This window comes from Syngnathus acus, chromosome 22, assembly GCF_901709675.1.
Source record: "Syngnathus acus chromosome 22, fSynAcu1.2, whole genome shotgun sequence".
NCBI lineage: Eukaryota > Metazoa > Chordata > Actinopteri > Syngnathiformes > Syngnathidae > Syngnathus > Syngnathus acus.
Genome location: NC_051106.1, coordinates 2,058,891 through 2,084,226, shown reverse-complemented (window position 1 = coordinate 2,084,226; position 25,336 = coordinate 2,058,891). Strand labels below are relative to the sequence as shown.

At 46.4% G+C, this 25,336-nt stretch overlaps 2 protein-coding genes across 2 annotated transcripts in view; both read left to right on the top strand.

Moving 5' to 3' along the window:
* On the top strand, window positions 1–23,138 carry plekhh1 (pleckstrin homology domain containing, family H (with MyTH4 domain) member 1). Its single transcript, XM_037241884.1, has 30 exons — window positions 1–109; window positions 7,147–7,227; window positions 9,086–10,007; window positions 13,165–13,329; window positions 14,493–14,555; window positions 14,625–14,774; window positions 14,859–14,942; window positions 15,196–15,277; window positions 15,348–15,841; window positions 15,911–15,989; window positions 17,362–17,453; window positions 17,676–17,826; window positions 17,886–18,022; window positions 18,146–18,256; window positions 18,336–18,422; window positions 18,536–18,697; window positions 18,828–18,908; window positions 19,199–19,381; window positions 19,437–19,548; window positions 19,866–19,978; window positions 20,209–20,385; window positions 20,458–20,555; window positions 20,638–20,971; window positions 21,046–21,143; window positions 21,443–21,584; window positions 21,661–21,800; window positions 22,012–22,141; window positions 22,216–22,299; window positions 22,387–22,533; window positions 22,607–23,138. Exons 3-30 carry the CDS (start codon window positions 9,933–9,935, stop codon window positions 22,748–22,750), a joined length of 3,915 nt encoding a protein of 1,304 aa, XP_037097779.1. The 5' UTR covers window positions 1–109; window positions 7,147–7,227; window positions 9,086–9,932; the 3' UTR covers window positions 22,751–23,138.
* Window positions 23,139–23,834: 696 nt separating this feature from the next.
* slc25a21 (solute carrier family 25 member 21) overlaps window positions 23,835–25,336 on the top strand; it is a 50,047-nt gene continuing 48,545 nt past the window's right edge. The window contains exons 1-2 of the mRNA XM_037241632.1: window positions 23,835–23,993; window positions 24,103–24,204. Of these exons, the coding sequence (XP_037097527.1) occupies window positions 24,129–24,204 (76 nt within the window). The 5' untranslated portion in view covers window positions 23,835–23,993; window positions 24,103–24,128. The remainder of the gene's footprint in view (window positions 23,994–24,102; window positions 24,205–25,336) is intronic.

Genomic DNA, 25,336 nt, shown 5'->3' with positions numbered 1-25,336 from the left:
TGCGTATCCACTTTTTCCCGAACGTTCAGCAGAATAGTGGAAGAGGGTCGGCCGTGGCAACTGACTAAGAAGCGGGACAAAGGACAAACGGAAAACAAATTGGAGACGGGTGAGGCTTCGTTGCCTTTGTGTCATTGTGCGAAACCTTGAAAAGTGACGTTGAGCCTAAAGAGATTGCGACGGCTAGCTAAAAAAAAAAAAATGCGCCAAACTTGAAATAAACCACATTGTCGCACCTTCAATATGTTTTTTGCGGGATCATCAATTGCCTTTAATTGTCTCAAAAGTCAACAGTGTGTCAGGTGAACTTTGGACAGGCCAACATGAGTTTTTAAGTGACGCCAAAAAAGTCCTTAAAGTGAGCCTACATTGGCACAAAGGCTCTTAGTTGACTTTGTGTGTGTGTGTGTGTGTGTGTGTGTGTGTGTGTGTGTGTGTGTGTGTGTGTGTGTGTGTGTGTGTGTGTGTGTGTGTGTGTGTGTGTGTGTGTGTGTGTGTGTGTGTGTGTGTGTGTGTGTGTGTGTGTGTGTGTGTGCGTGTGTGCGTGTGTGCGTGCGTGCGTGTGTTTACCTTGCAAGAGTGACGGTGATGACAGTCTGATGTCATCGAGGTCAGGGTTGAAAGCGGGGAGGGAGGGGCTGAGGGTGCCTGCAGCCTGCCGACGGGAGGACGTGACGCTTTGTTACTCATGAACACTGTGTGTGTACGTGCGTGTGTGTGTGTGCAAGGAAATCAGGTTGACGTTTGATGGAAGGCGCTTTGTGTCTTTGTAATTAGAACGGCGATGAAGAAACTTGTTTGACACCTTGCACAATGATGCGACTTCTGCGTTTGAGCCATGTGTTTAGTTTATGCAAGGCCCCAAAAAAGGCCCAAATCGGCAAAAAAGGGATCGCTAAAAAATCCACTCTGGTCCCGTTTGATGAGGCCGTAAGAAGGATCAATGACACACACTGTTATCTGCAAGTCACACAGCATACCATTGAATCAATTGCGTCGATTAGATAGCGTGGTTGCTTGTGATGCAACGTTTGAGCACTTAGTCACATGGCCGCCGCTCAAACGACCGGCCTTAAGTGAACTTGTCTTTTTACAAGCTTCTTTTGATTTTTGTTATTTTTTTTCCAGACATCATATGCCTCTCCTCGTTAAACAAATATGTAGGTTAGCCGCCACGATAGCCGCCGGAGCGACTTTACGAGCACACGGGGCAAGACCTGGCGCGTATGTGCGACTATCTTCACACATTTCTAACGGTGTCCTCAGGCAAACCTTTGGAGCTCACTCAGGTGAACTCGCTCAGGTTGTTTTAATCGGTGCACAGTCAAAAGTTAATTTTCAAGAGATAAATTCTAAGATTGAATTTGTATGTACTTTAAAGAAAAGTCAGATATTGGCTGAAACAAAAATGGATCCTCGTCGCATGTTTTTGAAAAATTTTCAAAATATTTTTGTGGCTCGTTGCACTTTAGAGAAAATAAATCTAAGAAAAGCCATATTTTTGAGAAAAGTAGTATTCACAAATTTGTTTTAATTTTTCTTTATTTTTGCATTTTTCTAAGGCACAAATCCAATAAAAAAATAGATATTAAAAAGGAGTATATTGTAAATGAAAAAAATAGTCCTTGTTTATGAGAAAAAAAATGAAGAAAAAAAGATTAAAAAAAAAAGTCAAGGTCTGAGAAAAATATCTGACATATTTAATTTTAAAAAGTTGTACAATTAATGGCAAAGGTTATGTTTATAAATTTTGGTCCCCGATTGACTGACGAGTCACTAGTCAACTAGGCTAGAGCACCTCTACTCTCCTTTTCTGGATGAACTTGGTCGGGCATTGGTGACAAGGGACAGGTGTTGGTCCTACCGGTTGCTCTGTCTTCCGAGGTCAGAAGGTTAATGGAGCAAAGTGGCGCCATGCGGCCCTGCCCCAAATCCTGGCAGGATTTGGTAAACAGCAAAACTGTCACTGCAGATTAATACACTGAGGAGTCAGAACAGGCCCACGGTGGGTTCGGGGGGGGGTAATGGCCCCCAAGTCAGCCATGAAAGTGTCTGTCTTCCCCATTCTTCTCTCCCTCATCTCCAAAGATATGAAGCGCCGGAGAAGCCCAACCGTTGGCTCTCCTCTGCAGGGGATCTTTGGGGATTCTTTTTCGTGTCGCCAAAGAGGCCCGACTGTTGGGGGGGGCGGAAGGGATGCCCCCAAAGTAATGAAAGTCTATCGACAGCGCATCCGCAAATCGTGGTTGGCTCCAATCCAATCTCGGGGCTCAATTTTCAGCCTGTGAATACTTTGTTTGGGATTGGGCTGTAACATCTCAAATGTTCAAAATGTGACTCATTTCCGGCTGCACTTGAGCTCCTTGACTGCATGATTTGAACGCAGGCAAACAAAGAGACGAGTGTGAGTCAAAATGGCAACAGACCTCCGCTTTCACTTCCTTTGCCCTTGCGACATTGGTGGCCTTTAGTAACCTCTCGCTCGCCTCACATCACAACATGTGGAAATAAAATCCAATCACCCTTCAAAGCAAATTTTGCATATTCTTGTGTGTTTTTAGTGAGGTAGTCTGGGGCAAGCAAGAAAAAAAAAATATCTCGAACGTATATATATTTTTAGGGTTATTTTCCCGCCCCCGCCTCGAAGCAGGTGCTAGCAGGATTCTTGAGGCACGCTGGTGGAATCATTTCAGGCCCGAATGATGGCAACCTTCAGGCAAGCCTGTGCGTCCCTTCATGGAGTCTGTCAGATCAATATTTTCTATAGCAAGTGACTGGTCTCCCACCCCTCCCATTTCCCTCTCCTCCTCAATAGGCTGATGCGTCCATACAAGTCTGGATCCTCACAGGGTTTCCATTGTCCACTGATCTGGCCCTCTGCCAAGAACACAGCCAGAAAACTTTAGCGCCATCTCATCTTTTCTTTTGCTCAGCTCATCCCCTCCTTCCTTTTCTTCCTCACGCTTGCGGTTATTTACTCGCCATTGAGAGAGATCTGCAGAGGGCGGGGTGAGCGGTGTGTGCTTGCTGAATCACGAATGTTGAGCGGAGGTAGTTTTATAGTTGAGTGACAAGCATTCACACAGAACACAGCACATTCTGGGCTCCAACTTTCAATTGTCAAAATAATTCCACGATCGGAAATAATGGAGGGGGAGGGGGGGGGGGGGGTAAATCCAACTCTGTGTCACTGCTGTGCTTTGTTGCTGCCCCCAGTCCATGATTTGTGTTTTCTTGGAGGACTCTTCCAGTCCTCACTTCACTGCAGACTTCCATGTTTCTGGTGCCCACAGTCTCCATTTTGCTGCGACCTAAAAAATATCCCGGCCCAGGTTCACTCCCAAAGCGAAACTATCTTTTTATTCTTTTTCTTAAAAAATGCCATCCCGTCGTCAGCCCTGCTTCCCGGCTGCGCGGGGCGAGGTGTGTAAATCCCGGCCCCTCAGAGCGAGCGAGTGAGCGTCGGGCCCCGGAGAAAATAAATCTGTCCGGGGTTCACGGTGAGTTCAGCCAAGCCGCAACGCTCCCGCTCGCTCTCCTCTTCGCTTCGATCTCATAGCCGTCACTCGGCAGATCGCAAAATCCGACGCCGCTGATGTCTTCAACGACGCTTGCTCGAGTGATGTCATCGATAGCAAACGTGGGAAGCGAGTGGGATGGTCGCCTCTAAGCATATGTTGTGAGTCTTCAGAGAGCCGTCCAGTTTCTCCGGGTTTGATTCAAGACCTAATCCAGAAACCAGAACGCTCCCCTTCAACTCGAAGCAAGAACTCAAAAGTTGCTAAAAGTCATTGCTCAGTAACTTAGCGTCAACATTTTAACTGAACCTAGGATGGTGTCTGGTCTGCCTTCATTCTTGCTCCCTCAACGTCAAGAGTTCTGGACCAGTTAAGTGGAATTAGATCATTTCCAGAAGTGGGTGGGAACATTCAAAAGTACATTCTTTTTAATAAAATGTCCTTTTTATAATAAATCTGATTCGCTGTGAAATGCTGAAGTGAGGTAGAATGGGCGTGTCGAGGCTTGGCCGCTCGTTTCAGCTCTCAGGAGATGCTGTCATCATTGGTCATTTGCGATGATGCAAGTGTTGCTGGGAAAAAATATACGCACACAGGCCAAAAAAAAACGTCCTGCCTCCTGTGAATGAGCAGCAAGAGGGTGTCTGACGGGTGGACGGTGTCATCGTGAGTGTGTTGACAAATCCTTGCCTCTGATCTGGCTGTTTATCAGGAATGGACAGATAGTTTTGAGAAGGAGGAGGAGGAGGAGGATAGACGCTCACTGAGTACTTCCAGACACTGGAAATTTCTCCCCAATCCAAAATGGACCAGAGTGCAAAAGGGGTGCGAGGCCCACCACGACAAACACAATCAAACAGGCTTGAGCCCATTTGCTCATCCAACCGGCGCTAATTTCACCTCGCATCCTCCGATGGTGAATGCCCGACTGTGTTGGGCCCGGCGTGGCCCCTTGACCCGCGTCATTCATCCCTGCCCCCCCCCCACCACCACCACCACGCAACAGGCCCCCCTAATCAGCTCATTGGGAGCAGATCAATGGCACTGATGACAAGCGCCCGAGCCCGGATTGCGGCCCAAATGAGGTCCAAACAAAACGCCCTTATTAAGCGATGGCCTTGGAGCAAATAACCCCCACCCAAACCCCCGGGTGAAAAGGTCAGGAGGTTGGTGACCCGAGGCGGGGGCGGTTAGGAGGTGTCCGAGGTGGAGAGGGCGGCGGAGGTCGAGAGGGGGGAGGGGACGGGAGGAGGGGGGGGGGACGTCTCTGGTGACCCTGCTGGTGGGCCAGCTGAACAAACAGGCAAGAGGGGAACAAGGCCGGACTTGAGAAGCGCGAGCCGTGCGGGCCGCCTTTCAGAAGAGCCCGAACAGAACGACGCACATACCAGAGTGCCACTGAACCCACACACACAGAGTTGTAAACAAGCCCGTGGAGGAGTCGCACATGCGTGCGCAGAAAGTTCGGTGTCACAATGTTCTCACGGGGCCATCCGACGACATCCATCCAGTGTCAGAGAAGAATTGAAAGAACAAGACGTCCATTATTGTCATTGGTGACGACATCATCAAGCTTCAGACTCCCTGAAAATTGACCATACGACAATATTTAAAGTTTTGCAGTTGTGAAAATTGCTTTTTCTGCATTTCATAACAAAAACAATTACGGGTCAAAAACAACTTTGTGACTTGTTTTGGAGCAAATACTGTAAATGTCCCTCTGCATCGCCACAACCGAGATCCACCAGACCCCCACCGGCAGGGACTTCCTTCACTTGACAAGAAGAAGAAGAAGAAGAAGAAGGCCTCTTGTGGCCGTCTGTCTTCAATCAGCCCACCAAAACACGAGCCCCCCACCCCAACCACCACCCTCCGCCCTTCTAATCCGCACCACATGGATGACAAAACCGGGAGGAATTACCGGGAAATGATTTGGACTGGAACTAAAGCTGTGCAGAAACACGCACTCCAAGCTTTTTGCCCCCCCAACGTCCATTGTTTGTCCATCTTCTAAGTCATCCACGCCGAGACCTGATACCTGGGCCCATTTGTCACTCGTGTTTACGTCTGGGACGGGGCGCTAACCCCCAGGGGGGTGGGTGCGGGGTTGAGGTTGGGGGTGGGGCGGGGGTGACCGAGCCTCAGTTTTATCGCATCCCTCAGAGAGTCAGCAGAATATTCATTTCAAGTCGGAGAACGACAACATAGCTCTGAACTTACACGATGTGTGCACCGTCTGGGCTGATATTGGAAATTCTGACGTGGGACATCATGAAATATTTTGAAAAGCTCTCAGGTGGCCGTTCGTCAACGGCATGAAATGTTTTAAAAAGCGCTCATGCCGAGCATTTCAAAATGTTTTCAAAAGCTCTCATGTAGGGTATAATTAAAAAATTAACACATTTATCTTGTGTTATTATTAAATGGAAAAACTAACATGGACATGATTCATTCATTCATTCATTCATTCATTCATTCATTCATTCATTCATTCATTCATTCATTCATTTATGTATTTATGTATTTATTTATTTTAAAAGCTGGTTCTCATGAGGACATTATTAAACAATTGCATCCTTCTGTGAGCGACATTATTAAACGTTTAAATAAAACAATCTGAATTGTATTGGAAAAAAATCATGACAAAAATAAAATATAAATATCAAACTACGAGTATTCTTAGGAAATGTTCCTTCTTTCTGTTCAGCAAAACAAAAAAGTGCCAAATGTGTAGTTTCATTTCCAGTTCTGCAGTTCAAACTAAGTGAAAAGGAAGTCAAATGCGGGCCTCTGTCATCATGGTTACGTGCTTATTGACAAGAGGCTGGTTGGGGGGGGGGTGTTATGAAAAGCCAGCATTGCTTGTCTTGGACGGATGAGCCGGCAATGACCTCAAAACCATCACGAGCTGTGCAAGCATAACAAAAGTGGCGCCTGGAAGACACAAAGCCACAAAGTCTCAGTTGATTAGCGATGATGCTAACCGTGACTGCTGATTGCCTTTCGCGCAGAACCGCACCCGCGTGAAAGCGGCCACCAATGCAAAATGTTTGAAATTTCCAAATGAATTGAAATTTCCAGGTCGACTTTGTCCCACCACTTCCGACACAGACTTCGGCATGCATTCCAGCACAGTGGAGAACCAGATCAAAGTCTGTGTTTGGATGTGTGTGTGGGTGTGTGTGGGCGGGGGGGCGACCACCTCCACCTAAACACGGGGATCTCCTTACCACAAACAAAGAGGCTGCGGCGGAACAGGGGCTGTATTTGTCACGGAAAACATGTAACCTGGGCGGAAAACGTAGAGCCAAAAACATTCATTAACTCTTAATTACAAACTATGCTCACTTTTTATTTTTCAAAACAAGACACACACGCACCGCTGGAGTGCACGTAACTTTGCCTGACGTCATGGGCTGCCGGATAAAAAGTTTGAGTCTATGATTCAGGCTATAAGCTAAGCTAATAACTTATTAACTAAAATTGTGACATTCTCTTCTCGCCCCACCATAAAGCTAAAGAAAAAGCATCTCATTTAAGTTACGTGTGACTCGTTAATGGCAACATGTGTTGATAATTTGAGATATAATAACTTGATAAAACATTTTGTGTATTGTGATTTTTTTAGCTGTTAGCACGCAGAGGCTGACCTCCTTTGCGGGCCTCACCTGAGGAGTCCATCACAGAGCACAAGTGACTCCTAGTGGAAGTAAGGAGAACTACACCACGTTGTGACTTGGATTTATTTTTAGGGCTGTTGTTTGTTGTTCAATAATGTGGAATTATCATTTATTTCCTTGCAATTAGGCTGAAATATTTAAAATTTTTCTACCTTTTTATTTTTTAGGATTTTTGTTTTAGAATTGTCATTCCATGTTCCTCAAATTACCCGAACAATTTCATTTAATCATTTAGGGATTAACACAAAAAGACGGGCGGATGAAGTGCACTGATTTCTGGACCATAACCTCGAGATAAATGAGTGGCATACTAGACTGTATTTTGTTTTTAAACAACACAGTGCTATCTTTTTTTCATAAAAACGCATACGTAAAAAAATTGGTGCACATCTGCGATCCAGATGTGTACTGTTCTACATGCTACCCGGCTCAGGATGTTTTGGATTCCTGTCCGGGGAACATGTGGGCCGGGCCGGATCGGCCTCCGTTGGGATCCCGAGCTGAAGATGTTTACCTCCCAGTGTTGAGGGGGGGGCTTGGGCACGTCCGCTGTTGTGCTAACTCAGGCCAGATGTGCAGGAGCTGAATCAGGTGGTGGGAGGGAAAAAAATTTTTTTTGTATGCGGCATTTGGACACTTCCAACCTGGGCACCTCTTTGATGGACTGCGAGCGCTCAAGATTAACTTAGACCTCCAAGTCTTTTTGGGGTAACATGGTTTCTGATCGCAGTTCTCACGAGAAACGTCCTACCGTTGACCCGCCTTGTCCACAGCTGGCCAAGTCCGAACTGATTTCTAGCGGACGCAGTCTGCCACCTGCTCCTGCGAGTTCCTGGACCCTCTTGAGATGCTTTAACACACACATAACTGACACAGGACGGGGGGGCTCCATTGTCTTCCAATCAGTCTTGAGAACCAGGACGCCCTCCGAGCCTTCAGTCCGGTTGAGGGGATATCGACTGACCGTGGGGGTGGGTGGCGGCTTTGATCACAACGGCCGTTGCTGAATGGGACGTGGCATTGGAGGGCGAGGGTCCGGCTGGGGGTTGCCACGCTGGTGAGAGTGCTGGATTGTCTTGGGCCCCTTCTGCCGCTTACCCTCACCAAAAGGTTGATGGCGAGGTTGCAACCTTTCGCCCGCTTGGTCGATGGGGGTGGGGGGGGCTGGTTGTTCGTGCAGGCGTGGACAGAGGATGATCTAGGGAGGGGTTAATACAGGCCCAAATCATTCTTTAATATTGCCCATCTAATATTATACAAGTTGAAAATATGTGACATATGTTTCTACATGTGTTGCGCCACTGTTTTTGTTCCAATATCTTCTGCTTATAGGGTTGTAACAGCTATGTGGTAGATTTAAACGCACAACCTGTTCTTGACTGTTTTCTCTTTGGACAGAGGAAGTAAAAGATAAATGTTTCCTAAGGACATTTGTTTAAATGAGTTTATCAATAAGAAAACGTGCTTTTATTACTTTACTACTTAGAAATTTACTTTTGTTTTGCAATTTGCTGAGATGGTTGACTGACATTTTTTTTTTCAACTGGTTTTCAACGGTTAGTTTGTTCTGTTCATCTTGCTCTTTCTGCTCTGGCGGCCTCTGGTGCTCAACTTGAAAATGACGGATGCTTCCCATGTTGTCCAGTAGAGAGCAGCATGGGATAGAAGATAACTAAACACAGGATAATACAATAACGATAACTGAATTACTCAATATATTTGAAATATATTTTCAATGATATCGAGTAGGATATTTGACGAGCACCCAGATGACTTTTTTGTTAAAACTGTTTTATGGCGGAAAAAAGGCCTGAGTGTTTCTTTCGTCACCCCCCCCCAAGCTAACAGGACTTGTTAACTCCCTTTTGCTTCTCTTTTCCCTTTCAGCTTCCTCCGTGTGTGGTCCACTTTGACGAGCAGCACCACAATGAAAAACCGCAACGAAGGTCAGCCCGCTTCCTCTCCTCCTCCTCATCTTTAGACAGCAAACTTGTGAGAGTCTCTTGGTGACACCACTTTTTTTTTCCTTTATGGAAGGACACATGTAAAGGACATTAAAGGAGGTTCGCGTGTGTGTGCACATATGTGTGTGTGTATGTGTGTGTGTGTATAACTCATGGTGTGTTGTGGTTGTGTGTGAATCAAGCTTCTGACAGAAGCGTTGCAGGCTTATGCTTAAATCACAAAGTCCACCAAGTGATGACTGCTGAGCTGACCAATATATGAACACAAACGGTGCAGCTACACATGTAGACATTCAACAAGACAGTTCTCACAGTCATATCCTTGGTGAGCCGATACTGATGCATAGATACTAGGTACAGATGCGCATGTGCAGTCGGCGTTAACCTACATAACGTCGCACGGGTAATTGCGTTGAACTGTAACCGTCCGCGGTTTGCGGGTGAAACAAAGTGTGTGTTTACATCCCGTGGGAGCAGCCAGCCTCTCATGCAATATCCTAGAGTGGGAGGGGAGGGGCCAAGACCGCGAAGAAGAGGGTGAGGGGTGACTCCTTGCAGAAACCTGATGCCGCTTCGGGCCCTTTAAAGGAGGAAGATGGTCCTCTCATTGAAGGCCGGGAGGAGCGTGTGTGTGTGTGTGTGTGTGTGTATGTGTGTGCGTGTGTTAGTGTGTGTGTGTGTGACTGCATGATGTGTGCTTGCACGCGGCGGGCTCACACAGTCAGCAGAGCACGGCCAGGCAGGAGCTGCTTCAGGAAGAAGAATAATGAATGAATGAGTGGACGAAGGAGAGCGCTGTGGACGCCGTGAGCGTGGCCCTGTGGGTGGAGTCGACCAGCAAAAAGGTAAAAAAAATAACAGGGAAGAACTATTTTCTCACAGGTCAGTTTGCTACCGGTGTGTTGCACATGCTCAGTGTTTATTTCTTGTGGCCGTGGAAATAGGAGTTCAGAACTTTGGACAGATTCTTCGAGCGCTTATTGTAGCGTTTTATCGTTTTTCTATGCAGCACGCCCCAATAAGACAAGATTCTTTTCTTAAAAAAATAAAATTAAATGAAGAGAAAAAAGTGTGTGAAAGGTGGTCCGAGGTGTGTGTTTACACCTCACAAGAGAGGTATGTCAAGGGGCCAGTAGGTTTTTGGCTAAAGCCTGTCATTATTAACCTAGAAAGAGATGCATGCTGGGAAAGGTGCAACGAGCGGCAGGTCACGGAGGTGACGGAACAGATAAGAGAAACGGGACGAAATAGAATATACTCAGTATTTTTTAATGGCTTGCGTTCTAATAATTGGTCGTGAAATTAAACAACAAGCCTTGAGATAAGTTTCATTCATTCTTGTTTATTTCTTAAATCATTTTTCTTCATTAAAACAAATGGGAATGTCAATAATCCGTTCCGGCCCGACAACAAACAGCAAATTTTTTTTATTGTGATTTATATTTTTTGAATATTTGTCACTTTTTGGACAAATCCAAATATATACTGTATATATCATCATGAAAAAAAATGAAAAGCATCTAAATGTTTCACTTTTCCGCATTTCATGTTACAATCTTCTCAAAAACAATCTGACTTTGTTTTGTCCCTTGGAAGCCAAAATGTAGTTTTGCACATGTGCCGTGGCGACCCACATCTGCAGCCTCCGAGGCCTCGGGCGGGATGGGGGGTGATGCGAGGCGGGATGTGGGAACGTCTGCTGGGGATGATGTCATCTCCAGCAACTAATCACTGACATCAGCGCAGCTGCAAGCTCGGCAGCGTGTCGTCGCTTGTGCGTGTGTACAGGCGTGTCTGTTTTAAATAAGTGTGTGTCTATTGTCACATTTTCTGCCTTTTTATGGATTGTTGGGAATTTGTCAGCCAAGTTAGCATCTCAGTACATGTACGGAATTAGCTGGTAATCCTCCGTTATTATTTTGACCTCTTTTCTGGAACTCCAATCTGTCTGTCTGGCTGCAGCCATCCGAGGCAACCTCCTCCTGTGGATCCTCCCATCCTCTCTGGGTGGCCCGACGCAAATCCAGATCCCTGGAAGCTCAAACGTAAAGTGTACACCAACTCGAGTGATGTAGCATGCCCACGTGTCAAATGTTTGTTGATACACGGCACAGTCGGCAAAAGCGACGCTCCTCGCCTCACTTCCAAGGTGGCCTTTGGGGCAGCTCAGCTTGACTTTTCCACTCAGTGGAAAGTTTACTCCGGCGTTTGGCTCAAGTTGCGACACCCTTGCGATTGCTCAGGCCATTTGTTTTCCTGACCTGGCATGTTGTCGCCGAGGATGTCCAACGTGGCAAATGGGGCCTTCTGTGACGTGACAACCTTTGTAATCCAAGATGTGTTGTTTTTGTTGTCAGAATTCTTTTTTTTATCAAAAAATGGTTTCAACTGGAGACATCTCAGTTTACTACCCAACCAAACAAATATCATATTGTTGATTCAACGAAAGCACACAACTTTGCGTTAGAAATGCCCTTGCTAGCCCTTATACCAGTGGTGTAAATAGAAGAATGATCAGCTGCTGACTCTAAATTTGAGTAAATATAAAGATGAGAAGTTGATTGTCGTCTGTTGTCTGTGAAATTTCCTAAGCTTCGCTGACTGTATACGCTCAAGAACAATTAGTTTTCCGTTCCTCCCCAAGTGCACGACTTTACATCAAGGCCGCCAGCCAGTCGAGCACCAAGTGGTCATCTCGGGTCCAAAAGCCTCCGCATGCATGACTTCTGTAATTTGTACGGCCAAAGCCTGCATTTACGAGCAGGCTAATTGCAGGGAGCACTTTCGACCGCCGGACTTTGAACGTCTCGTCTGTCGCACTCGCTTTTCTGTCTGTTACTGCTTAACTTTTCTTTCGTTTTCGCCACGTTTGGCTTTGTCATGCTTTGTTTTATATTGAGGTTGAAGTTTGGTAGCCATGCCTATAATGAGTAGACCCACAAAAAAGTCTCCAGAAGCCATGCCTGAAAAAAAGAACAGGGACACAGCCATTTTGCTTTGAAGTCGCAATTTTTACAGAGTCCAACATATAAAGGCTTCTTCTAAAATCAAAGTCAGCCCCTGAATTCTGTTTCACAAAGCATCATGAAATCCGGTAGCCATGTCTATTATGAAAACATGCACAAAAAAGCCTCCGGAAGCGCTATCTAGCTAGCTTGCTATAGCTAGCTCATATTTGTAGCTAGCTAGGTAACCATACTTCACGTTGCTAAGTGAACAAAAGGTCTTCATTCTGATATCACAAAAGGCCTTAAACCTTCTCAACTTGCTTCCTTCATGTGTCCTTCTCTTTGAGGTAAAACAAAAACAAGTGAAGTGCCCCATCAGTTTCCTGCTCCAAGGCCTTTGTCCATTCATCCTCAAACATTCTTGCCTCTTTTCTCTGTGCCCCCACACCCCCACTTGCCCTCTTATGGGACTGTCATGCAGAAAGACACCATTGTGCCAGACCGGAGCAGCATCCAGTTTCAGCCCTGCCTTGTAATTAAGAAGGGATTGCATGTGGAAGGGAGGTTTGGGGGTTAGTAGGCAGAGCTGACCCGCTTTGGCCTGGGAGCCAGTGAAGCCTCCCCCGCTGACACAACCTCCCCGCTGAGGTTTTGTGTGTGGCCAAGCGAGGCGAGGGAATGGAAAGAAAGTTTTGAACTTCACTCCATCCAGCTGTTTTGTTCATTTGCGCTCGTTTCCCGTGCGGCGTGTGTCACAGGGAGGAAGTTTTTCAAATTTATCCGCCACACTTTTTTTTTTGCTCACTGAATCACCAGGATGGAAGTGAAATGACTCGTCTTGGAAATGAAAACAGACTCTAAGTGTCCCGTGACTCCACCCAAGGACGATCTGCGAAAAACGGCATCTTGCGCAATACAAACAGACCGAATGACCTGAAAAAAAAGTCAACTGTCATAAACAGCAATGAGGGCAGTGGCTCCTCTCGCCAGTTCTTCACCATAACCGCCACCTTGCACAATAGAAATAAACACAGCTCTCGCGCTCTCGTTTCAGTCCGAGAAAATCGTGGACATGGCTGACGTGATGGAGAGCGGCAGCGGCGGCGGTGTCGCGGGAGCTCCCGGCGTGGATTGGCAGAAGCGCTGTGCGGCTCTGGAGATGCAGCTGCTGAGGTTCCGGATCCAAGCCGGGAAAATCCGGGAGCTGCTGGGCGAGAAGGTACAAGAGACTGAAAGACTTCTCGGCTTGTATTTGGATGGAATTATGTTAATAAATTTAACAAAAACTATTTTCAAGCTAAGATGTTCTTTTCTGAACTATAGTAATGTATACATTTGAGATGAACCCCAAAATAGCATGTATGACATTAATCCACAGATGAAAGAAACTCAGTCTGGCTCAACTTGAAGCCTTTTTTATTTTTCCGTCACGAGCAAGTCAAAACGCCGCACAGACCGCAACAGCGCTTTTAATTGTGCACAAGGAAACGCTTAAAGCGCCTGAGTCAGCGATCATCTCAGCTAAACGCGCAGCGTCCGGTCATGGTGTCTCACCGGAGGTTGGCTGCACGCTTTTAATATTCAACATCTGAGTCATGGTGGTGCTTCACCTCGAAAGTCAGGTGGGGAATACTAGCAAGGAAAACGCTGACTAAGGGAAATGCAAACTTTGCCCAGCTTGTATATTTAGTCGTCCTCTCTATTTTTATTATACTTCATCAATGTTAAAAAAAATGCGATTCCAATGTGTGCGTGTGGTGGTCTGCTGAGTGACGACCGTTGTGCCATGTTATTGCTTTTTTCTTCATCTTCATCTGGTCTCTGTTGCCAAGTTAGGAGTGTTTTACACATTGACCCACTTTGGTGTGGAAAAAAAAAGCGAGCTTAAGAGCGAGAGTGAAAAAAGAAAATGTGACATGGAGTTTATCTCCCTAGTGAGCAAGGCAGAAGGCCATGTGAGGAGTTCGCTGAATAGAGTGATGACATTCTTACACACACATACACACACTCGTGCCATAATTTGACTTTTATTTATATATATAAAAAAATACACAACTACCACGAGGATACATGACTGTAGTATATTTTGTGTTGTACATAGTAGTGTGTGATATAGTTTGTGTGTCTGGAGCGTGTGTGTGTGCGTTACAAAAAAACTGTTAAACACTTAAGTTTGCACTCTGATCAGCAGCAGTCACGTAGCAGAACATCTCCGACGGGCAACAATATGCGATTAATTACTATTGATGAGGTCATTTTCACGTCTGTTGAACTTTCCCACACGCTTCCCAATGGAGAGAAAGAGGGTGGAGGGGGAATCGTGCTGGGTTTCTACCCCGACACGTGAAACCATGGTAACGGACTCTTTTGTCTCGTTGACAGATGCAGGAGCTGGAGCAGCGGGCGATCGAGGCCGACCAACGAGCAGAGAGCGCCGAGAAACAGGTAGGACATCTTTTAACGAGCTTTTCAAAACAGCTCGCAAATTTATTTCAACTATCTCGGCCATCTCAGATCCACACCATGGAAGAAAAGCTCAAGTCATCAAACATCCATAGCTGCGAGTCCGAAAGCTTAGTGTACAGGAAGTACCAAGACCTGATGGCCCGGGTCCAAGAAAAAGATGCCACCATCAAGAAATTAAAGATCCAGCTGGAAAAGCAGGTCTTGGAGCCTCCCCATGGAGCCGTGCTTCACAAACCGAGGTCAACGCGTCCACGCGTAATGTCATGTTTTCTCTTTCTCCAGATCTTAGTCAGAACCCAGGAGGCCAAAATAATTGAGGAGAAGGCAGCCAAGATTAAAGACTGGGTGAAGATGAAGCTCCAAGAGGTAAGTGAGAACGGCAGAGTCCCGCTCTGGACATGAGAGGTCGAGTTCTAAAGGCCCTGATTTATAAAGATTCCAAAAACCGCTGCTAAGTTGGCATCAGATGGAAACGGAAGTGTTAGTGGAGACCGCTCGGAGCGGGTCTAAGTTGTGGCGCAGATGATGTAATGCCATTCAGATGAATTTCATGGAGGTGCTTTGCTGCTTATTTTTTGTAACTGAATAATGTTTTTTTCACGATGTGTTTTCTCTCCAGATGGAGCAAAAGAACGAACACCTTAAACAGGCCAAGTCGAAGCAGATGGAGGAGATCGCGATGCTGCACGACAAACTAAAAGGTCGGCAAAGAGATCTCACCCCTCGCTTTGTTTTGCCCGCAAAGCTGACGAGCGTCGTGTCGTCCCTCAGCTCTTTTAGAGAAACCGGCCACCAGTCCCGCCGGATCCCCAAAGTCTCAGCTCAGACTCGCACCTAAAAGCCCAGCGGTGCCTCGCTCGCCCTCCACCAACAACCCCTTTCCCAGTCCCGCCCAGTCGGGCGCCAGCATGACCTTACCCAAGATCCGGACACCACTCACCCCCAGGGACAGCATCCAGCTGGTGAAGAAGCATTTGAGCCAGCCCCAGCACAACCTGGATCGACTCCACCAGCTGGTCAGCATCGACATTATGACGCCCTCGTCCACTTGCTCCACCCTCACCACCAGCGCGTCGCCCGTCTCCCAGCCAGTCGAGGAAACGGACATTGACGACACGCTCCTGGACAGCATGGACGGCGTGGTAGAAGGATCCGAATCAGAGCATGACGGAGTCCCCCTTGTGGGTCTCGCAGAGGAACTGGAGAGACTGGATCCTGATGTTGTGAAACCACCGACGCCTCCCTTGCGTCGCTTCCCTTCCTGGGTAGGCAGATCGGTCAGCACTTTGCAGCTTGAAGTGGGCGTGATAATAGAACTGATTGACCACCTGTAGGAAAGTCGAATCTATGCCGTGGCCAAGGCTGGAATGAGAGTATCTGAGGCATCACCTGGAGCCAGGTGCCAAGGGCGAGGTGAGTCCTAGCTCCTGATCAATTACTAATGTTTTTACAAACCCCCAGAATTCTTCAGAAAATACCGATAAAACGCTATTTTACGTTACCGACGAGGGTCGGGTGGAAATGTGGAAAACGTTATCGGAAAAAATAGAAAATTCCCTAAAAGTCAATATCTGGCGTGGCACAAGCATATTGCCTGGGGGACAGCGGCCCCGTGGCCCCCCCTCTAGCTCTGCCAGTGAACCACTGGCAAGTTAGCCAACCATCTGACGCACGACCTGCCGCTGTCCAAACTTTGTCAAGCAAACAGATCACTACCACTCCTCCAAGTGAGTTTGTTCACTCAGAACACGCTGTGAGTTCTGATCCATGGGTGGCCGGCCAGTCACGCGTCATTCAGCAGCCAGTCCAGATCCGTCGTCAGGGCCTTTAATGTGACTTCCTGCGGCCTGGGAACTGACACACCTGTGCAGGTGTGGGCTCATCTTTGGCCGGAGACACTCCCTTCCTCAAAGGCAATGAGATAGCTACTTTTTAATCACGCTCGATGAAAGCAACAAGGCCTGGCTGTAATTAGGCTCCTCATTGCGACGTCCTTCCTTGTATTTAGCGGCTTGCGTGATCCCCGGCGAGGCTTGCCAGCGCTGCTGTTGGGGTTTATGCCAATGCTGACTCGGCACATTTGTTTTTTATTTGGTCCCAACTGGAGCCTGAAAATCAGATTCATTTCTGGCTGTCCTATTTCGATTTAATGTCAGTTTTGTGGTCCCCATTGGCATCAGCATGCTTTATTTCCGATGGTAACAAAGAACAATCGAAAACTCATCTGAGTGGGTGATGTCACGTCACTGCCTACAAGCACACATGGTCGATATTCCCCTTCCGTAGGGTTATCTGTATAAAAGGCGCAGGTGGCGGATTAAAAGTTATTTTCTCTTCCAGACACAACAGAGCTGCGTATCACATTGAAGGGTGTTTACGGTGTTGCTTTATGTAAGCCACAGTCAGCTGCTTTGCGTCACATTTAAACCAGACAGACTTTAAAACTGCTGTTTATCTCGGCACACTGTCTGATTATGCTAAAAACAAATGTAGGGGATTTGTGATCAAGATTAAAATAGAAAAATCCACATTTGAAATGGCTTCAGGAAGTCAGCAATGAATCAGCCACTACAACTCATTTTTCTCTTCAGAAATGCAAATAAATTTGACATCTTAACTTGTCTTAACTTATCTTAACATCTTAAAAAATATTTGTGTATTTTATTATTTTTAATTAATTGAAGACAATTGTACATTTGAAACTTGACGGCTAAGAAAAACAATATTTTAGCATTAAAAACATCCATTGTGTCTATTGTTCTAATCAACTTTGATTTTCCTTCAGGTTCCATTTTGCCCCAGTGTCCAGCGGCCAGTCCTTTTGCGCAGTTGATTTACAAGAACATCAGCGTTCCGGTCTACACCACACTGAAAGGGGTGAGTCAGCCCTTCTGCCTTTTAATAGCACAAATAATTGTGCCTCCATCTAGTGGCCAACAGTGGAATTACACTCAACATAAAGGCTGAACTAAATAGTTACATTAACTATATTAGAATTATATAAAAAATACAGAGTTGTGGAAACTTGGCACAGACAAATTGAATGAATAACAATTTCAGAGAAAATGTAATAATATTGTCACTTTTGTGTGTGCTTAGAAAGCCACTCAGATCAGCGCTGTGCCTCTGCGGGACAACGACGACTCGGGTTCAGAGGACGACAGCGGCTCCCTGGCCAGCTTGCGGACCTCTGTGCTGAGTCCAGACAAGCGGGCCGGCGTTCCCGGCAGCCCTCGTGCTGTCAAGAGAGGTACGAGGAGTCCTGCTTCATCACGCCGAGCGATGCATTTCATTGGACATTCCTTCCAGGTGTCTCCATGTCCTCCATCAGCTCGGAGAGTGACTACGCTATCCCGCCTGACGCCTGCTCCCTGGACAGCGACTACTCGGAACCAGAGCACAAAGTCCAGAGGACCTCTTCTTACTCTTGTGAGAGCACCGGGCCCGTGAGTATCCTATCTTGTTTTTCTTTCATTACTCAGTTTGGTGTCTTGCTACATGTTAGCCAATCAACTACTCACGTGTTAGCATTCAGCAAAACACGTACTTGAATGATGTGTTGCGTTCAGGAGACCCTGGAGAAATCTGGCTACCTGTTGAAGATGAGCAGTCAGGTGAACGCGTGGAAGCGGCGCTGGTTCATCCTCAGGAACGGCGAGATTCTCTACTACAAGACACCCGTGAGTAGGCATCTCTGCGTACTCAAAACCTTACTCAAGACCTTTCATATGAATATCTGTGCATGTGTGACGCTTCTAGAGCGACGTCATCAGGAAACCTCAAGGTCAGATTGAGCTCAACTCGTCTTGCCGAATCGTCCGTGGAGAAGGAGCGCAAACCTTTCAAGTAAGCTTCCTCGCGCTACTTCGTTTCCGGATTGTGTACTGTACATTTGTTTGCATTTCGGTCCTAAGGTGCCCCAAAACATGCCACATTTTTTCCCCCTGACATTTTTTTAGTTGATCACAGAGAAAAAGACTTTCTACCTGACGGCGGATTCGCCTAACATCCTGGAGGAGTGGATCCGGGTCTTGCAGAACATCTTGAAAGTTCAGGCCAGCAGCCCAGTCAGCGTGGGGCCCACCTATGACAAGCCCACTGTGACAGGCTGGCTCACTAAGGTAAGCGCCACCACGACGCTGTACAATGCTTTTGAACGGGAAATAAGTCCTTCATGCGCTCACATAGAAAAGTTGGGGGGAGAAAAAATTAAAATTTAAATGAAATTTATTATTTCTTCTTTCTCCCCAGGTCAAACATGGGCGTTCCAAGCTGGTGTGGTGTTCTTTGGTCGGAAAGGTCTTCTACTACTATCGCAACCAAGAAGATAAAGTAAATGATAAGCACTTTATTTACAATTAAGCTAGTTAGCAACTAGCAAGCTAAGCTAACAGTCCTCAGTGACTAGAAATGGTGAAACTAACAGCAGCATATGGTTGGTTTTGAACTTGTAAGGGCCACGCTAGTTTGCTAACATGCTAACAATCTTTTGGCTAAACTTGTGTGGTTCTTGGGCAACTTGTGGTTGTTGGTCTTGAAAATGCTAAACTAGCTAGGAGTTAATATGCTAGGAGTATAATTTTATTGAGTTAAATATTGAAATAATGGCGTCCACTTCTCAGCTGCCACTGGGCCAGCTGCAGCTGCGCTCGGCGTCCGTCCAGGAAGTGGACCGCTCGTGCGACTCGGATGAGGACTACGAGGCAGGCCTTGGCGGCGGCTTCCTTTCGTCACATTGCACCCTGGTGGTGAAGCCCGGCGACCAGAGCCCCTCATACCTCCTCGTCGGCACCAAACAGGAAAAGGTCAGTTAGCCAATTCTAAGAAGCTTCCTAATGCTAACGCCGACTTCATGGACAGGATGCGTGGCTGTACCACTTGAGCGTGGCAGCGGGAAGCGGCGCCAACCTGAAGGTGGGCACAGAGTGCGAGCAGCTTATCGGTAGACTGTTGGATGCAGATGGAGACACAGGTGACTGACACGCAAATTGATAAGCTATCGCATTGGAGGTTTGGGATTTGTTTTTCAGACTACAACCTTTGTAAATGTTTGGTCTTGTTCCATCAAATCGTCTTGAAGCCGAGCAGATCGCGTTGCTTGAGTAACACAAAATACTTTGCACAATTCTCACTTGTTGCTATAAATGGAGAGACGTTGAGTCAGCACCGAGCTATTTTGACGTGTGTGTCTAAAGCCGGTAGACGGTGTTAACAACCGTCTCTCACTCGCTCGTCCCATCAGCTGCTGAGTGTTGACGGCCGATTGTTGTTTTTGTTTCGTTTTCCCAGAAAGCAGCCTGTGGCAGAGTGACGCTTTGAGCTTCTCCAAGGAAGGTCTCCGCTCGCCGCTCACCACGCTGCCCTCGGACGCCCTACAGACGGAAGCTCTCAAGCTCTTCAAGGTCCAGCTTCTCGCACATATCAATTATTATGTTCATCAAGTTAAAACACACAAAAAATATATAAAATCAATTCACAATACATATCAATAAAGCTGCTAATATATGTTTATGTATATATATATGTACGTATAGTTTTTCTCTAGCAAGATACTCCTGCTACATAAAAAAATGGCTGCACTTTGCTGCTCCCTGCTGGAGGCAGCAATCCTTATTTCATCTTGCGTGTGCAGTCATGCCAGCTGTTCATCAACGTGCTGGTGGAGTCTCCGTGCGTGGACTACCACACGTCGTTGGCACAGAACGCCCTGCAAGTGTGCCTGTCGCACCAGGAGCTCCACAACGAGATGTTCTGCCAGCTCATCAAGCAGACCAACCGCCGCACGACGCACGACTACTCTGTCACGCAGGTTTGACAATTTATCGTCGCCATCTTCTTCTTCTCCTCCTCAGATATTCACCAGTTTTGTTTGTTTTGTCAGTGCTGGCAGCTGCTGTCGTTGTGTGTGGCGCTCTTCCTCCCCCAGCAGCACTTCCTGTGGTACCTCAGGCAGCACCTGCACCGAAACGCTGACCCCAGGTGAGCCCGTCCTTCCTTTCGCCGCCATCCGATGGAAGCAACTCTGAGAGATTGTTCTCCATTCCGTCTCCCCCGCTCGTAGTAGCGACGTGGGCAAGTACGCCGTGTACTGTCAGCGCTCAGTCGAGCGGACGCTGCGCAACGGCGAGCGGGAGGCCAGACCATCACGCATGGAGATCGTCTCCATCCTGCTGAGGAACCCCTACCACCATTCCCTGCCCTTCAGCATCCCGGTGCACTTTATGAACAACACGTACCAAGTTGTGGGTTTTGATGGCTCCACCACCGTGGACGAGTTCCTCAACACGCTGAACCAGAGGATCGGCATGCGGAGCCCTCAGCTGTCCGGCTTTGCGCTCTTTACCGACGACCCGTCCGGAAAAGACCTGGAGCACTGCTTGCTGCCCCCCGCTAAGGCATGCTCAACTTCCTGAAAATACAACAGCTTCAAATGGATCTTGTTAAACCACATTCTTTTTTTTTCTTCCAGATTTGTGATGTTATTTCCAAGTGGGAGCAGGCCCTGAAGGAGCAACACCCAGCGAAGAACGAGGGAACGCGGATTGTACGGTTGACTTACAAGAACAGGTAGCACATTTCCAATACAAAGGTCGTATCATGTACAGTGAATGCTATTGGTAACAAATTAATAGAATGTAATATGTTAAAAAAGAAAAAAACTGAATTTATTTTAAATAAATACAAGTGAAAATGATTTTTTTTTTTTAAATTCATAGCTAAATAGAATCAAATTATATAATTTTCCAAGATAAGAAATATGTAGCTCTAGAATCTTGACCTTGCATCCAGTTGTGGATGTAAACATGGCCGTGGCATGGAAACAGAAGTTCCGAACCTTCAGGGTTGTGCCCTCCCCTCCCCTGCAGGCTTTGCTTCCGCTCTCAAGTCAAAGGCGAGACGGAGCGCGAGCGCCTCCTGTTGGCTTACCAGGTGAATGACAACGTGCAGCAGGGCTATTTCCCCGTCAACAAGGAACTGGCGCTGGAGGTGGCTGCCCTCATGGCGCAGGTACACCCATACTCATCACGTCTTTTTGAATGATGCCTGAATAAGGAAGAAACTTTTGGCAAATGATATTTTAAAGGTTGAGCACGGCGATCTGGAGCGAGCGCCCTCCTCACCCGCCTCCTCCCCTCAAGCCAAGTCTCAGTTGATGCTCCTGCAGGCATTGGAGCGCTTCTACCCCAAACGCTACAAACACAACTGCAGCGCCGAGCAGCTCAGGTCAGTCTGACACATCACCGGACACTTCATTAGCTACACCAATTTAAAATGAAATATAAAACAATTGAGTAAAAGTAATCGCATTTAAGACTTTTTATACCAAGCATGCACATATTCTTAGTTATCAGTGATTTGTTTCCAGCTTTCCTCTCGGTGCCGGTTTAATAAATTAGTCATGATTTGAGTGTGCATATCACAACGTTGTTTTCAGGGAGCTGAGCGAGCATCTGTCGGCCAAGTGGTCCGCGCTACGCGGCTGCAGCGCGACCGAGTGTGTGAGAATTTACCTGACGGTGGCGCGCAGGTGGCTGTTGTTTGGGGCCAAACTCTTCAACGTCAGGGTAGCGCTGGCACATACTTTTAAAACAAAACATTTTGGGTTTAGCTCGCTTTTAACGATTTTTTTTTTTTGCAGGCCGTGCCGCCCGCCCCTCACGAACAAGGCCCGGCCTGGGTGGCGGTCAACGAGGACGGGCTATGCGTGCTGGACTACGCTATGGTCACTTTCTAATATCGGGAAAATCACCAGCCGGACGGAGGAGCTCGCAAATTAACACCACTGTTTTTATTTCTATTTTTATATTAGCACACACTGTCCTCATACGCCTACCAGTCGATAATCACCTTTGGCGGCTGCTGTGACGACTTCATGGTGGTCGCCAGCCAGCAGAAGGAGCCGGGAGGCGGGACCAAGGGCGTGACCAAGCTGCTGTTCGCCATGACCAGACCAAAGGTAACCTGTTATGACGTAGACAGTGGCGCCGCTTCCAAACAATATCCGTGACAGCTTCTTTAACCGCCCTCAGATCCTGGAACTGACTCTGCTCATGGCCAGCTATATGAACCACCGGACCCCGGCTGCCCCTTCCGTCTCAAAGCAGCAGTGGGACGTCGACGCTCGCCACTTTCCCGCCATGAACTACACCACCCAGGTCCCCACGCTACTCTGACCACCGTGGCGAAGAGTGCCTCGCTCAAATGGCTTTTCTTTGTTTTTAACCAGATACCTAATGAAGATATGTCACAAAGGTACAATCATTAGGTAAGCTAGCTAGCTAGCTTGGATTAATTAACATTTTTCTCACTGCACGGTATCAACTTAGCTTGAAATTCTGATACAAAAGTAGCTTCTATGAGGTACTATTTCTTTGTCTATGTTCTTTCTTAGTCACCCGTGGTATGGGGGGCTTAGACTGAGAAAATGTGTGCCATTCTCAAAAACGCAAAACTTTTTGAATTAATGTCGTAATTTAAGAACACTTGTTTGTCATAAATTGTCAGTTACTGTTTGTGTGTCCCATGAAAATAAAGCGGTACAGTTGGCAAAATACGCTCTCATTTTGTGTGTCCAGTTTCAGCTCAGTCATTTACAGATAGATGTACTTTAAAAAAATGATGTCATCCACCTGACGCATTGTCTTTTATGGAGTTTTATTTTCCACTGTCAGATGTTACACCAAAGAGTGATTTCTATGCGATTTAGTTGGATTAGGGGGCCAAATTAACGTAGACATGAAAAACCTTATCCATGTGCGTTTGTTTATAGCATCCTGGTTTTCACATCTAGCTTTAGAATAGAATAGATCTTTATTGTCACTGTCACACATGTACAACGAAATTTAAAAAGTGCCAACCGATCAGTGCAAAAAAATTAAAATAAATAAATAGAATAAAAAGATAAAAAATACAAGCTAAAAACCACACAGAAGAACATATTTTTCTGACTTTCAACTTGCCAGTGTTACGGCATGTAACCTTTTATTTATTTTTATTTCAAGAGACACGTTTCCGCTATTGCTGTGTTTTCACATGTAACAACCCGTATGCATTCTCCAAAACAGGACCTACGGGCGATAGAAGGATTAATGTTTTAACTATTAATTACTGCCTTATGATTAGTTGGCTGACTCTCTCGTGATAAAAAAGTAATTCACAAAAAGGGGTGATAAGTGTTATCTTATGGTCATGTTTGTCAAGTATTGATCACTGGGGTTCGGTGTGGGGATGTGGGACTGGGTCGGGGGGTGGGAATCCAAAGTTGAACTACAGACTTGCAGCAAAAGGAGGTCCAACAGGACACGAGAGGCGTTCTGGTGCTAAATCCAAACAGGCCCACATCCCGCCCTGCGTGCGGGAGTGAGTGTGAAGCAAAACGAAAACAGATCCACGCGAGGCGACACATCCACGAGTCAGGTTAGTGTGCCTCGCTAAAAAGTGACGGCTATGACGTCATCGCTCCGAAACCTGATCATAGCCTAGCTAACTAGCTAGTTGCTAACGCCGAGCGTGTTCGCCTTTGCAGATCAAGCGGGGGAGAAAGCAGCCGACATGACTACGACAAGCCCCAAACCGCGCGGCTTGGTCCGGGAAGCCACCCACCAGATTATCGCTGGAGGCTCTGCAGGTAGGAGAGTTTTTAACAAAAGTTTTTATAACTATTATGTAACTAGGCTTTGCTAACTTTGCTCTTGCTCGTGACCTGTTGCACATGGAGTGACGTTACAAGTCGGCTTTGACCACAAAGTGTTAATACTTTAAAAAGCACACAATTATCATAGAATTGCCCCAGGGCGTCTGAGTCGTCGTGCCGAAGATGAGGCATCCAAGCCAGGATAGTTCTTTTCCGTTTCCTAACTGTAGCATACCGACGTCACTTTAGCGTCATCATGCATGCGTGCGGCTATTTGTTTAATTGAAAAACTTTATTGTTAGACGTGGTTAAGGTCATAACTTATTTAGTTTCTGTTTGTTAATGGAAACGCTATTTAAACAGGCAATTTGAAAGTATCATTAGGACAAAATAAGCACATAAGGACAATGATATCTTGAATACATAGTAATATTCATTGTCATTTCGTTTGTTTGTTTGTACGAAATAACTAAGTAATCATTTCGCCGGAATTCTAATCATAACCAATCTATAATTACTTCACACATTTAGTTCCATTGTTTTACGGCTGCAGGACAAAAAGGAGTCACATGGCTTGAAAAGCATAAAAAAATAAAAATTAAGTCGTCGCCCCAAACCAACTAGAACGTCAGCACAAGTGTATTATCTTGCTCTCTTTTTGAACCCAGCGCACAAAAATTCCGTGTTTCTCCCAGAAGGCCTGTTTAAAGAAAGATATTGCGCAACTTGGTCATCTTGAGATATTGAAAACATGTGCTCGTGCTGACCCGGAGCAAAGCGGGGTGGGATCCTGGTGCAGGAATGGCGTACTGTACATGGACGCACTCACGACCCAGCGGGCAAAACCTTGAAATGCATTCAAACAAAGACGATTGAAGGTTAACGTCCCTGAGGTTCATTTTTCAGTGGCACAAAGTCAGAGTTCAAACTGTCATCACGCATGACAGTAGTATAATAAAGCTTAGAACTTTACTTTGGGATTTTTCGTGTTAGTTGCTGTTTGTTTCATTTGGACTTTTTCAAAGTTCAGTTTAAATGACTTTTTAGAGCAAGTGTGTTGGTTAAGCAGCGCTGCATGTCTGAGATAATGCACCGTTTATCAGCAAAGCCTCGCTGCCACTTTGGG